This window comes from Physeter macrocephalus, chromosome 6, assembly GCF_002837175.3.
Source record: "Physeter macrocephalus isolate SW-GA chromosome 6, ASM283717v5, whole genome shotgun sequence".
Taxonomy (NCBI): Eukaryota; Metazoa; Chordata; class Mammalia; order Artiodactyla; family Physeteridae; genus Physeter; species Physeter macrocephalus.
This window is the reverse complement of record NC_041219.1, coordinates 48,834,078-48,847,293: the sequence shown is the minus strand read 5'-3', so window position 1 is coordinate 48,847,293 and position 13,216 is coordinate 48,834,078. Positions and strand designations below refer to the sequence as shown.

Sequence of the window (13,216 nt, the reverse complement as noted above, 5' to 3'; positions counted from 1 at the left end):
GCGGCCGGGCTCCGCGGGCCTGAACTTCCAGCGCTGGGCCGTCGGGCGCGCTGCGGGGTGCGGACGGTCACCGGACGGCCGGGCGGCGCGGGCCCGGGGCACAATGAAAGGCGCCGGGCCGGCGGACCGGCGGGCGAGCGCGGGGACAACGCGGGCCCGGCCTCCGCGCGGCCGCTCGTCTAGTGCGGCCGGGGCGCCGAATGCGGCGGCGGCGGCCGGGCACAGACGCGCCGCGCGCCCGGTGCATGCTAATGGCCGGCGGCCGCGCCATGAATTATTCAGCAGCGGCGCGGAGAGAGCGAGCGCGGCGCGGAGGGCGGCCCGGCCCGTGTGTCCCCCGCCGCTGCGAAGCCGCCGCGGCGACTTCCCAAACTTTCCCGGGTCGGCACCGAGGATGCGGCCCCCGCGGCGCCTCCGTCCCCGCCCGAGCGCGCCGGCCGCGCTTCCCCCGTTGCCGCCTATTTTATGTCTTTTGTCTCGGAGTTGGCACCTGTCCCAGAGAGCGCGTTTCCCTGCCCACCCCTTCGCCGCCGGATCAGGGCGGGGGAGGGGGTACGGGGGACCTGGAGAGGAGGGGACGGGTTGGGGGGGGAGCAAGGCGCCTACGGCCCCGCAGCCCGGGGAGACCGCCCGGGGGCAGCGGCCGTGACGCGCTCCCGGGCGCCCCTGTTCCGCGGGGAGGTCAGGGCTTCGGCTGTGCCCGGAATACCAACAAGGCCGCCCGGGGCCCCCGGCCGTGCCCGCTGCGGGTGAGGACCGGGCGCGGCCCCTCCCCGACTCCCCCCCCCTCCGCCGCGCACCCTCCTCCCGGGGCCGGCGCGCGCGGGCGGGGCGGGCGGCGCGAGCAGCGGATTCGCCGCCCGGGCCCCGCGCCTGGGCCCGCAGCCCCGCGTGCGCGCCCCCGCGGGCACGCCGCCCCAGGGGCTCCCCGCCCGCGCGGCCCCGGCCGCCTGCCCCCGCGGGGTAGGGGGCACCGTGCCGCGGGGACTCATCAGCCTTCTGCTTCGCGCCCGGCAGCCCGCACGCCCCGGCCGCGGCCCGCCCCCGCCGCCCTGGCACCGAGGCGGCTGCCGGAGCGCGCTCGGCGGCTGCGCTCCGAGGCGCCGGCTGCCATGATTGCGGGCAGCGGGGCGCGCGCGCGCACGCTCGGGCCCGGCTTGGGGACCCGGGGCGAACCCACGGTCCCTGGCCTGACCGCAGCCCCGTGCGCGCCGCGGAGTGCGGCCAGGTCTCCGGGCTCCTCCCTGCGAGACTAGTGTTCGCCGTGGAGTTCTAGACGAGGCTCCGGGGCAGGGCTTGGGGTCGACGGTGGCAGCGGGCTTCCCCCGGGGCAGGGCGCGCACCAGGAGGACCCCGCGGCGGCTCGTCCCAACACTGCCCGCCCGGCTGCGGGAGGGCCGCGCTGCCCAGTGCGGTGGGAGGCGGGGTGCAGAGGATCCTGTGAAGTGGAGGGGGGCAGCGCACTGTGCCCAGAGATGGGGGGGCGCAAGGTGCCTGGTGGAGGGGGGGGCCCTCACGGTGCCCGGGGAGGCATGGGATGGGCGGGGGCACCGTGCCCGGAGCCGCTGCCCGGCTCCAACCTCGCTCTCTTCCTTCCCCGCAGAAACAACTTCCTGCTCCCCCGGCCCAGGGCGCAGGAGCTGCGGGGAGAAGTTCTAGGCCGCAGCTTTGCTATCTTGGAGCCGGACGACGACACTGCTGCCCACGGCCGCGCGGTTCCTTCCCGCGCCCTCTCCCGCGGTCGCGACCAGCCGGGCTCCAGGGTCCGGACACTGGTTAGAGTGACAAGAAGGCCGCAGCTGCTTTTTCTGCCTGCTCCGCAGGAGCGCCTGAGTGGTTTCTGGCGCTTAGGGACGCCGACACGGGGTCGCTGTGCTCGGACCCCATCCCCCTGCCTGGGCATGCCCTCTCTCGGAGCCAGATGGACCTGGTTGTCCCCGGATGCCCGCGACAGGGGCCCGAGAGAAAGAAGGCCTCCTGGGCCCCATCCCAGTGTCTCTCTGTGCCTGTCTCCCCGCCCCCCCCCCCAGCCGGCCTTGGCATTCTAACCAGTGTCCCTTGACGTCACATCTCGCCATTTCTGTCAACCAATTGAAACTTGCCCGTTGTCATAAAAATATATATACTTTTTATGCCATTGGTAAATTCAAAAGTTCCTCGTGTGCCCTGCTTCCCAGGAAACTTCATTCCACCTTGGATTGGATGGCCCAGGCAGGGGCACTGGCCATGGGGCGAGGCTGAGCTGGAGCAGCTCGGCCAGGGCCTCTGTTGCCCACTGACCCACCCTGGATGCTCCCTAGACCCCCATGACCTTGGCCTTGAATTGTGCTAGACACACACACACATCACTGCCACCACCGTATGACATACAATTTGGGGAGGGGGAAAAAACAGGATCCATTAAGAAATCTTCCAAAATTACTTTCCTATTTGTTAGAATCTTACTGTGGCCTATTCTTGCTAGGGATAGCTCCCCCCCACCCACCCCCATGAGAAAATTCAGTTTTAGAAAGTGGAGTAGAAATGTTTTCTGGTTAATCTTCTCACCGAAATCCTGACCAACTTTCACTTTCCACGGCTGCTGACACCAAGCCGAGAGAGCCCAAGCAGGGGTGATTTCTCAAGGGGGTGAGTTTCACTCTTTCCCTGAGGAAGGTCCAGGGTGGCCCTCCCAGCTTCCAGGACTATGGGGTCCAGCTTGGGAAGCCCAGGAATTCTGTGCTCCTCCTTCCTCCGAAAAGGACTCTGGAAAGGACAGCCTGAGACTCAGGAATGCCGTACCCACGTTCTAGCAATACGGCAGAGAAAACCAGTCTCTCTTGTCCTTTATAATTTTCTTCACTATTACAGTTCCCAGCCCTGACTAGGACGTGGGGAGTAAGAGGACACATTCCCACGAGATGATTATGTGCAGGGCAGCCCCCCAAAGCCACACAGATCCTGCTATCACCCCCTCCTGCTCCAGCCACGCCAAGGAAGAACCCAACCACTAACTGCCATTATAAATTCCCCCTTTCCCCATCTTTACTGTATGGTTCAACTACTTTATAAAAAACATATTAAAGACATTTTGTGGTTTAGCAACGCTGGAGACTCTAAAACAACAGAAATGCTTCGCAGACTGGGCTGAAGGCAGAGATCTAAACGCTGTAAGTACCAGGCCCCTTTGATACCAAATCTTGTTTTTCCAAAATAATGAGCAAGCCTGGTAACAACCAAACGGGGATTTTGAAATAAATATCTGGTTACTATTCTCATGTAAAACCATTCCCAAGTGCAAACTCTAGAAATGTTTCATACCTTTGAGATATGTTCACACACACACACACACACACAAATACTACAATCAGTACACCCAACAACCACACTATAATCTATTTATAATCACTTTCCTAAACACTATAAATATTATAACTAATGTGATATATGTTGTGTGATTAAATGGGTGGAATAAACATTGAATTAAAAAAGCCACAAAGAAAAAGAGATTATCTTCCATTATGCCACTTACAACTTTTGTTCCATTGGCACAAATACAAATTTGACAACTGTATCATTACTGAAGGCAGTGACTAAATGCCAGTATATTAGCTTTGTAATTTTCACCTGAAATCATTGTATAATCATAGCGGCTTGCTAACCTTTTTATTAGCTGATTTTTTTTTTTACTGGCTTTCACACACAGTAATAAGTTAATTTAATGCCTTTTTCCTCCTCCCAGTTTTTATTTGGTAAAACAAGAAATTGGGTGAGTCAGAATAATATCCAAGAACACACACTCTTTTTTATCCTCTCTCTGCTTGGCAAGGATTTACATATAATTTGGTTGCAAATTCAAAAATCAAATTCTGCTTTATGCAAGGAAAATAATAGCACTCAGGTAATTCTATGGGGTATTTTTCAGGTTTCAGGTTTTTTAAGTCTCTTCCCAACTCGCTATCACATTATATTATTCAAAGTAAATAATATTAAAAAGCGTGCTCACATTAGCAAAACGGAAGCCTGGGAATTGACTTTGTAGAAGAATATGCTGATGGACAGCTTTCCTAGAGGAAGAACTTGGTCTCTGCCTGTGGGCCGCACCATGCCCGCGGTCAGATATTTGACAAATAAGTCCTAGGAAGGCTCTCGCTATACCAGGATGTTTATAGTATCAGCCTTATACAGTTATTTTTTCCTGATTTCTCCCAAGATTTGCCTAATGGGAATGCGGCCGGCCACTTCCTGCTATGCCCCGGCTCAGCCTTCGGCCGAAGCCCAGCCTCACAAGGATGGGGCACTTGAGTGTAGTTTCCCTTTTCTTAACCTAGCGACGTTTTAATAGTTTAAAATTTTCGGTATCCAAGACATTACAAGGACTTAGTAAACAGATGCATTTAATCTAATTAAAGCAAGCAGGATGAGTGTGAGTGAAAACTTACACTTTCACTGGGGTTTTGGACATTCGACATTGCCCACCCAAGACTCTCATGCTTTTAAAACTAGCCCGGTAAACCGGAGATGGCCAGTTTGTGGCGGCTCGTGGGTAAGATGCCACTTCTTCAGTCATCCCAGACAATGTGTCCTTTTGAGCAGCCTCTAAGGAGCTCTGGGTACCGTGTGGAAAGGCAGAACAGGCTTATGATTTTTTTTTTTTTCTTTTTGCCTTTGTCTCCAAGTAGTTTGTAGGTTTGGGATTCCATTTTGATACCTCTGTTTCGTAATAACTTGTACTCCTACTTTACGAAGCCTTCACTTTTACTCTCAATTATTTACCCCAAAACCTGTTAATTAGTATCAATTTACCTTGGGTAAACATTTTTTTTTTTCTTATGGAGAGAGTTGAGGAGAGCGGACAGAAGCCTTCAGAGCAGTTAAACAGTTTACAGGGTCTCAGGCTGGTTAAGGAAAAGTGAGCGAGCATCCGCAGAAAGGATTCTTTCCTTCCACACATAATGAAGCGTTTTTCAAAATCTTTTGCTTTAGTTTACTCAGTTTTTGAGTTAACTAGCAACAGAAATGAAACTCTGGCCATGGGACAAGCATATGTGAGGAACAGAGCACAGGGCAGGATACTGCATTACTAGCCAAGCCTCCCCCTGCAAAAAAAAAAAAAAAGCATGCTGGGAGAGCATTTCTATATCTTCTTTCTTTAAAAAAAAAAAAAGTAAATATATATATATATAGTGTATATATATATATATATATATATATAAAATATATATACACACAAAGAACAGACTTAGTGTGCCCGCAGCTGACAGTGATCAGTTGCATGCCGGGTGGGGCTCCACACCCATGCAATCACCTGTCTGGTTAGAAACTTTCTGTGAGCAGCTGTTTTATCATATTTAACACATTTTGGAAGTCCACACGTTCACTTTCCATGATGTTACCTGTGCATATGTATCAAAAAAAGTCTGTCAACCCTGAGAGCATTCTTTAAGGAGTTAATTAATATTTTTCAATTAATAGGGGAGCTTTAAACAACCAGAAGTCTAAATTAATGTGTTTGATCATGTATATAAATATGTGACTATACTGTATATTATACGTACATGTTAGTATGAAAAATTTTCCCTTACAGATGAGGAATTACAATGAATATTTTTCATTCCAAACTAGTAACAACACAAATCAGAAAATATGAATTAAAGATGAACGGCCAATATCCCTGGTTATATATGCATATATCAAATGCCAAAGCTAGATTCTTGGCCTCATATAAGGAATGAGAAAAAGCACAGGACAAACTAAATTTTAAAAAATTCAACACTACCTTTCAAAAAGATGTGGGTGCTGAATTTATTTATTTAGCTTGCTCAATTCTGCAATTTCTATAATGGAGTCATCATAAATTGGGAAATTAACACTTTTGTGAAGAATCTATTGTATGGCTCATAGCAATTTTTTTTTAGCAATTAAAGATATATTAGAATTTGGACTTTAACAGCTTCTGGTAGAAGGAGGTACCAATTTCCACAAGAATTAAAAGACATCAGAAAATCTGAAGAGTTTCACTCCCTCAATTTTCAAGGAATGCCTTCCTTTCATAGTTGAAAAGCCTCGATTTTTTTGTGAAGAATTTTTTTGTATCTTATCAATCCTTTATAGGGGCCTGAAATAGTCATTATTCTTTTTGAATTATATCTAAGCAGAATTTAGCTGTTAAGAATTTAAAGCGATTTTAAACTTTAAAAACTGTTAAATGTTTATTTTTAAAAAATTTAAATAATGCCGAAATGCTAATATAAGTCAGTTGAAATTTTTTCTTCTCCACAGATGAAATGGGAATTTTAGTTATCATTTCTTAGCCCTTCAGTCAGCTAGGTAAATTATAAGCCGTCTAGAATAAAGAAAAAACAGAAAGGAAATAAACCCTGATTTAGAACTCCTATGGTTCAGTGCTAAATTGCAAGGGACAGCAGGAACTTTTTCAAAAAACCAAGATTTCACAGATGACTTCTTTAAAATGATGGCAACAAAACCTAAACTGCCTGCAAAATGAACCCATATAGAATGAGGGACTTTTGGGGGGGGTGGGAGTGTCAATTACAAATTGTTTGAAATTTGACCACAGTGGTCTTATTTATTGAAATACTCCCATTTTATTTTTTTTTAATCTAACACGATTTCACACAACACAAGTAAGTACTTTGCTTTATGCAAAATGACACTTTCATTTTCCCGACTACATGTAAATATCATAGCTTTTAGAGCCGGTTAACAGAAAGACAAGGTTAAAGTTGGATTTTTCATATGCGCCCTTTCTACAGAAAGTGAAAAAATGTCTCACCTAAATTTATCACTGCAAGACAAGATAATTTTTAATGGCTGCAAAAAAAAAAAAAGTGCTAAAAAAGAAAGCCAATGCTTTTGTTCTGTTTTGTTTCTTGCTATTTATAGAGCAACTTTTGGTGTAATTCCTAATTTTAAAGGAACTTGAAGTTCATTTTTTTTTTAACCAAAAGAAAGTGGTCATGTAAACAATCAGACAATAGGCGACGTTAATCTTGAAAATAAGAGGCTATATAATTTTTACATGATGAACACATATTTTTTAGATGTATTTGAAAAGAATGAGAGACGTGGACAGGCATTTTCACTCCTGTGCTTTTGGCTTTCAACGATGCTTAGAAGTAGGGATTTTGAACTCTCATCAAGGATTTGTGCTTTTGCTAATATCTTAGCCATTGACCAGTTTTTCAGCCCTGTATTCTAAACAGGCTACAAGATCCTGCTTCCAAAGTCCTTCCCAGTCTCGGTGTCTGAGAGAAGGCAGGGGATGCAGGCACCACCACCTCCTTTTCCCCTCACTCACAACTTCTCTGATACTGGCAGTCTCTCACACACAGAACGCCGGAAATTTTGAGGAGGACCCCAAGGCTCACTGGGAAACTTCTTGTGCTTGGGAAAAAACTTCTCAACTCACACCTGGATCTACAGATTCGGAAAAATTAACCAGCTGTAGCCAAAAACCAAAACACTCAACCACCCGAACACAGCCTACCAGAAACACAGAGTTCTTTGACGTGACAAGAAGACTTATAAATAAAATAGCTCCAAGGCAGACAGGCTGAATGAGCCTTTCAAGACAGCCTGTTGGTGCCTCAAACTTGAATATCAGAACATTAAAATGCTGGCGACATGAAGATAATATCCTGGGATGTGTGTGTGTGTGTGTGTGTGTGTGTGTGTGTGCACTCCCATGTATGTTTGTGTGTCTGCATGTATGTGTGTGTATAGAAACACAAGTTTTGCTGCCCTTATGGTCAGCGGCCGACTTGAGGTCCTGGTGGTGAGCCCCGAGCCCCAAAGAAGGGCAGGCCCTACCTGTATTCTTTTGGGGTCACTCCCTTTTTCATGACACATGTGCAAACACCAAAAGTCAGTGAAAACATAACCTGCTGTAGATAACAAGGACCTACCTCAGACATAGAAAAACTTTCCCTGCAATAAAAAAAAAAAAAAAAAAAAAATTGTGTTTTGTGAATGGCAAACCAAGCCGACCTCATTCAGCGTCGTGAGGACCAAAGTGGCCAGGCCAGCTTTGGGGAGTGAGGCTAGGGCCCAGGGGCTGGGGGAGGGGGTTGCTTTCGACCCTGCAGCTCTGGAAGCTGGGTGAGCCTGATCCCTCAGGAGAGGAGGTCAAATTTTGTGGACCGGGCTGGGGTTTGGGCCCCGCAGATCCCTACCCAAGCCAGGCTGGGCAAGGCGGCAGACAGAGCCTTGGACCCTGGGATACACATTCCAGGCTCTGGGTGTACATGCCAGGAGGAGGACGGTCTCCAAAGCATCAAATCCAGTCCCCCGAATTGGTAGCCATCTTGTTATCACGATCAAGGGCTTGAGGGCACAAGGATGCTCCGTATCTAGTCCAAATTCTCACCATGCTCAGCCCGCACCCTGCTTGTACCACTGCAGGAGGTTTCGATACAATTCAAATCAAGAGAAGCTCCCCGAGCGTTTAGTCAGTGCCAGGTACCACTGAACATTTTCAGAAAGCAACGACTCACAGTGAAGGTTTTCCCTAAGGGAACAAGGATGGCATCTCGTGTGGGTGGAGAACAAGCGTTTTGTCATTTATGCAGCGTGTTCTGAGCCCGGTCTCATGTGAGCCTCACAACCCGAGTGGAAGGCAGAACAAGAACTGTCAGACCTCCTTAAGGACCAGGGAAACTGAGGCCCAAGCGACTGCAACCGTGACTTGGGCACAATATTGCAGAAGGCTGGGATCCCCGAACCCCTGCACACACACACAGCACTTTACTATTTTTGCTTTTTTTTTTTTTTACGGAAAACATCACCACCCACCCCTTTGCACTCATGGACACACAGGCTTATTTAAAGGTAAGAACAGTTCCCCAGATAAACAGCACTCCATTGAAATCTGGGTCCCAGAGCTGCCTTGAGCCGGCCAGCTTTGACGATCCCCTACCCCCGCAGCCAGCTCTGGTCATCTGAGGCGTCCACCCTTCCCTGCCAGGTGCATCCTGATCACCCCCTCAAAGTTGGGCTGGACGGATCAACCTCCGGTGTAAAATCACAGACTTGAGCTCCCCGCGCTGGGCCTGCCAGAGTCTCGCAACAAAGCCGCCTCGCCAGAGCCGAGGGGTCACAATGCCCTCTGTCCACCGCCCTTTCTGTTGGGGTCCCAACACCCTGCAACAAGGGGCTCCCCAGCCAAGCAGCCAGGGAAGCTCCGAGGCCCCACCTGAGTCTTCCCCGACTTTCAGCCCTCTGCGAACCTGCCAGGCCCCTGCCCATGGTCTCAATATAAAAGGCCAAACAGGTGACAAGGAAGACCTGGGAAAACCTCAAAGTCTCAGGATCCCTAATGACCGGCTCCCTGGGGAGAGGCTCACAGTAGCAGTTCTCTCCTGGAGGGGTGGCCAAGGTCCTGGACCTGGACATCAGCATTCTGCAGGGGCAAATGCAGTCCAATCAGATAGCTATTGATCCTCAGAAACGAGAAAGGACAGGTGATGCTGCAGCAGTGGGGGGAGGGGACACGACAATGAGAAAGCGATAAAGAAAGAGGGAACCGGGTTATCTAGGAAATGGTTGTCGCGAAGGTGATGCTAGCAGGGCCCGACTCCCCAGGGTTTCCCTTTCCAGCAGAGATCTGCACCACACCGAGAAATTCCCAAAGCACCTGCCTCCCCCCCCGCCCCCCGCCCGGCTCACGGTACACACCCCAGCTCATCCTCAGGGCAGCAAGGCACGACCCTAAACTCCAGAACACCACCTTCCGGAAGAGCCAAATTCTACATCAGAATATTCCACCGCCCCACAAACAACAAGCTCAGTAACAAACCTAACATTTTAAAAGGTCTCCCTGGCAAAGCCAGGTGAACGAAAACCATGAAATAAACGAGGCGCGGGCCAGAGGGCCTGCCTGGCTTGGCCAAGAACTTGAAGCCACCCTGTTCATTTTCAAAGGCAAAGTCTTTCAAGACTCCTTTCTCTTGCTTCCTTTTTGCACCTAATTATAAGAACATGGTGCTTTAAAAAAACAAACAAAAAAAACCTTTAAAAAAAACAACAAGTTACAAGGAGCTAAGTCTCAAAAGCTGCTTGGGATAAAAATTATAACCTTGTCCAGCATTTGAGGAAAAAACAAAGAACGAAGAGGACGATGATCAAGGCTGAGTTCAGTGTCAATTGCCTTCATCACGTCGGGCCTGACGGGTCTCACCTAGAACTGCCCCCAGACTCTGGAAAGGTAGTGATTTGGGGGAAAAAGAAGGGCTGGGAGGGGTCGGAGGCGAAATCCCAGTGCAGAAGGGTTTGAAGCTTCCTGCTTTCCCTCTCAGGGGACTCCGGATTGTGCTTTCCTGCATCACCTTTGCTTTCCGATCTGCAGGATTCCCACAGAAACGAAGAGCGGAGAAAGGAAATCAAGGCACAGCGGAGCTCTCCTCTGCACCTCCGCCGGCGGCTCGCGGCCCCTAAGGGCCCTGCAGAGAGGCGCCTCCGGCCGGGCTCCCGGCCTGGGACGCGGGCAGCAGTGTCGTCGCGGCCCCCCCTTCCCCCGGGTGACAGGCGCCCACGCGGCCGCGGTGGCCGCCTGGGGTCCGTCCTCGGGCCAGCGCATCCGCGACCGGGCCGGGCGGCGGGGCCGAGGCTAGTGTGGTCCAGGCGGGTCAGGGCGGGGCAGGGGACTCGACTGGGTCCGCGCCGGCTCTGGAGGCCGGGAGGCCTCGCGCGCCTCCTCCAGGCAGCCCCCCGGCTCCCAGCGGGGGCGAGGCCGAGGCAGGGCCAGGGCCGCGCCGGGTGGCATCAGGTCTGGAGCTTGGGGTCCGCATCGGGCGGGCAGCGGAGCCTGTGGCCGGGTCCACGTGGCCGGGGGTCCTGGAGTCTGAGCCTGATTCGGGGGCCGGGGCCGGGTCTGCAGCCAGGCAAGGATCGGGGTCCGGATCCGCGCTGGGGTCGTAGGGTCCGCGGTGGGAGTCCCTGTCACACTCCGGGTCCGAGGCTGGGCCGGGGTCCGCGGCGGCGGCGGCGGCGGCACGCGCCCCAATTAGCCGCGGGCGGGCGGCGGGGCGGCCCCATTGAGGGCGAACAAAGGGCGCGACCCCGGGGTCAGGGAGTCGCGGGCCGGCGGCCGCCGCTTGGTGGGCCCGCCCTGTTTACTCTGCCCAAGCAAAGCGCACAATATAGTGACTAAAGCGGATTAGAGGGTCGCGCCCCGGAGGCCGCGGGACCTCCCAGCCGGGCGCCTCCCCGCCGGCCCGGCCTGCCGCGTGCGGACCCTTCCCCCGGGTCCCCGCCGGCCCGGCCGCCCCCGCCCGCGGGGCCGGCGGGGGAAACTGAGGCTGCGGGTCAGCCGTGCGCGCGCGCGCGGGCGGCGGGCGGAGGGGGTCCCCGCGTCCCGGCCCACCTGCGCCACGTGGCGTCCCAAGCGGGGGTCACTCTGGGAGACCCCCACGGGGCCTTTTAAACCAGTCCCGGAGAGTGAGTTATTTCCCCAATCCCCGCGTTTTAAAGATTCTACCCTTTCCAGCACTGCTGGTCCTGGGGATTCATTTTACAGGAACGCAAATGGCACTTGCTTGAAGGCTGATATTTGAGATGGAAACATGGACAGGATTTTCCAGGTCACAAAATCCTGTAGCATTACGGTTAAAAAAGAAAACTCCCGCCTCTTGTCTTGTCCCAAGAGATGCACCTCCCGGCTGTGAATCAGCAGGTGACTTAAGACTGCAGAATAATATATATTTCTAAAATAATACTTTGAGATATAGAAATCCTGGGAAGTATAAGCTGGAAAAAAAATATATGTTTTCTTTCTTTCTTTTAAAAGAAGGCACATGAGAGTATAAATAAGCCACTAAGATTTCCACCCAAAGACCACAGTGTATCATCTGGCAGGCTGAATGCAAGATCTATGTTCTCCAGATACGAACTTGCAGGATCTTTTAAATTGTCCTTAAAAACCAAGCAGTAGAAGCAGAAAGCACAAACTCAGACTCAAGCAGAGTCTAACCGTGGTGGGGGGAGTTGTGGGGGGTCATTGGACCAAATATCCAAGAAGAACAAGAATGCCTGTTTCTCCCCTTCTTGATGCTATTGTTTAGGGAACAAAAATACTTCTCCTTAAGTTCAAACAAAATCCTAGCTGACATTTTTATGCCCTAGTGGTGCAAGTATATATGTTTGGCTAGGGAACCCATGTAGTGTTTGATTAATAAGCTATCAATGTACAAATCTTTTATAAGAGAACGAATAGTATTTACTGACTCTACATATTTGTTGGCCTAACGAATATTTCTGCTACATGCCATCTATCCACAACTATTAAAGGGAAATATGCCATTTGTCTATATTTCTACTCACAAGCCTTTAAAAATGATTTTTTCTTGCTTATAAAATACCATATGTTTAGAGAAACACACCATAATCTAAAGCATAAGTAATTTAAAAGTAAAATATGAAGATAGTTATTTAAGAGTGAGATAATTTAAGTAGTAAGTTTAAAGTATAAATAATTCAAGTCTAAAATACACAGAAAAAGGAAAATCCACCTATATGCCATTACCCAGAAAAAAATATTCGATTGCATTTCCTTTCCAACAGTGAACATATGCATACAATTATGTAATTTACATACATATTTACTGTTTGTGAAATATTGTATCCCATACGTCCCCATGCTGTTACAAACTCTGTCAACAGCATTTTAACAGTGACATAATATTCCATTATATTGTCGCGTGATAATTCACCCCAGCATTCCCTGTTAGTGTTACAAATTTCAGTTCTTGCTAATATTTCTGTACTGTAACTAACACCACGACCAATGACCTTGCCTGTGAAGTCTGTCTGCAATGTGGGTTGTTAAGAAATCTCTAATGATCAATCGTTAATCTGGTGTTGAAGCCACTGCGCTATCTAAGGGGGTTAAGGCAGAGCCTGCAGACTCCATTTATGGTGGCAGAAGCGAACTTAGAAAGTCTAGAATTCACTTCAGATCACAGTTACTCCAGACACTAATATGGAAGTCAGTTTGTTTCCCCCTCCAGAGGCCTGGTAAATGTGGAACTTTTGCCTGATGGGTTTGTGGGACCAGCCGAGGCACGTGCCTGATTGCAACACACAGCATATGGGAATCGTGCCCTTGCACGAAAGTGCTGGCCTCTTTTTGCCTACCAAGTCACTTGGCACCAACCCTCGACGTCTTGGTGGGTTTCAGTCAGGACCAGAGAGCTGAACACCTTGGAAACAGCTCGACAGC

At 50.6% G+C, this 13,216-nt stretch overlaps 1 protein-coding gene across 1 annotated transcript; it reads left to right on the top strand.

Moving 5' to 3' along the window:
• Positions 1-277: 277 nt before the first annotated feature.
• LOC114486450 (uncharacterized) lies at positions 278-2,137 on the top strand. Its single transcript, XM_028490715.2, has 2 exons — positions 278-749; positions 1,604-2,137. The coding sequence occupies exons 1-2, from the start codon at positions 466-468 to the stop codon at positions 2,046-2,048; spliced, it is 729 nt and encodes a 242-aa protein (XP_028346516.1). The 5' UTR covers positions 278-465; the 3' UTR covers positions 2,049-2,137.
• The last annotated feature ends 11,079 nt before the right edge of the window (positions 2,138-13,216 follow it).

What these genes read in the sequence shown, in the direction of transcription:
- LOC114486450 (XM_028490715.2), top strand. Translation starts at nt 466, where the DNA reads ATGTCTTTTGTCTCGGAGTTGGCACCTGTCCCAGAGAGCGCGTTTCCC. An exon ending in CCCGGCCGTGCCCGCTGCGG is followed by an intron (nt 750 to 1,603) that starts GTGAGGACCGGG and finishes CCTTCCCCGCAG; the next exon opens with AAACAACTTCCTGCTCCCCC.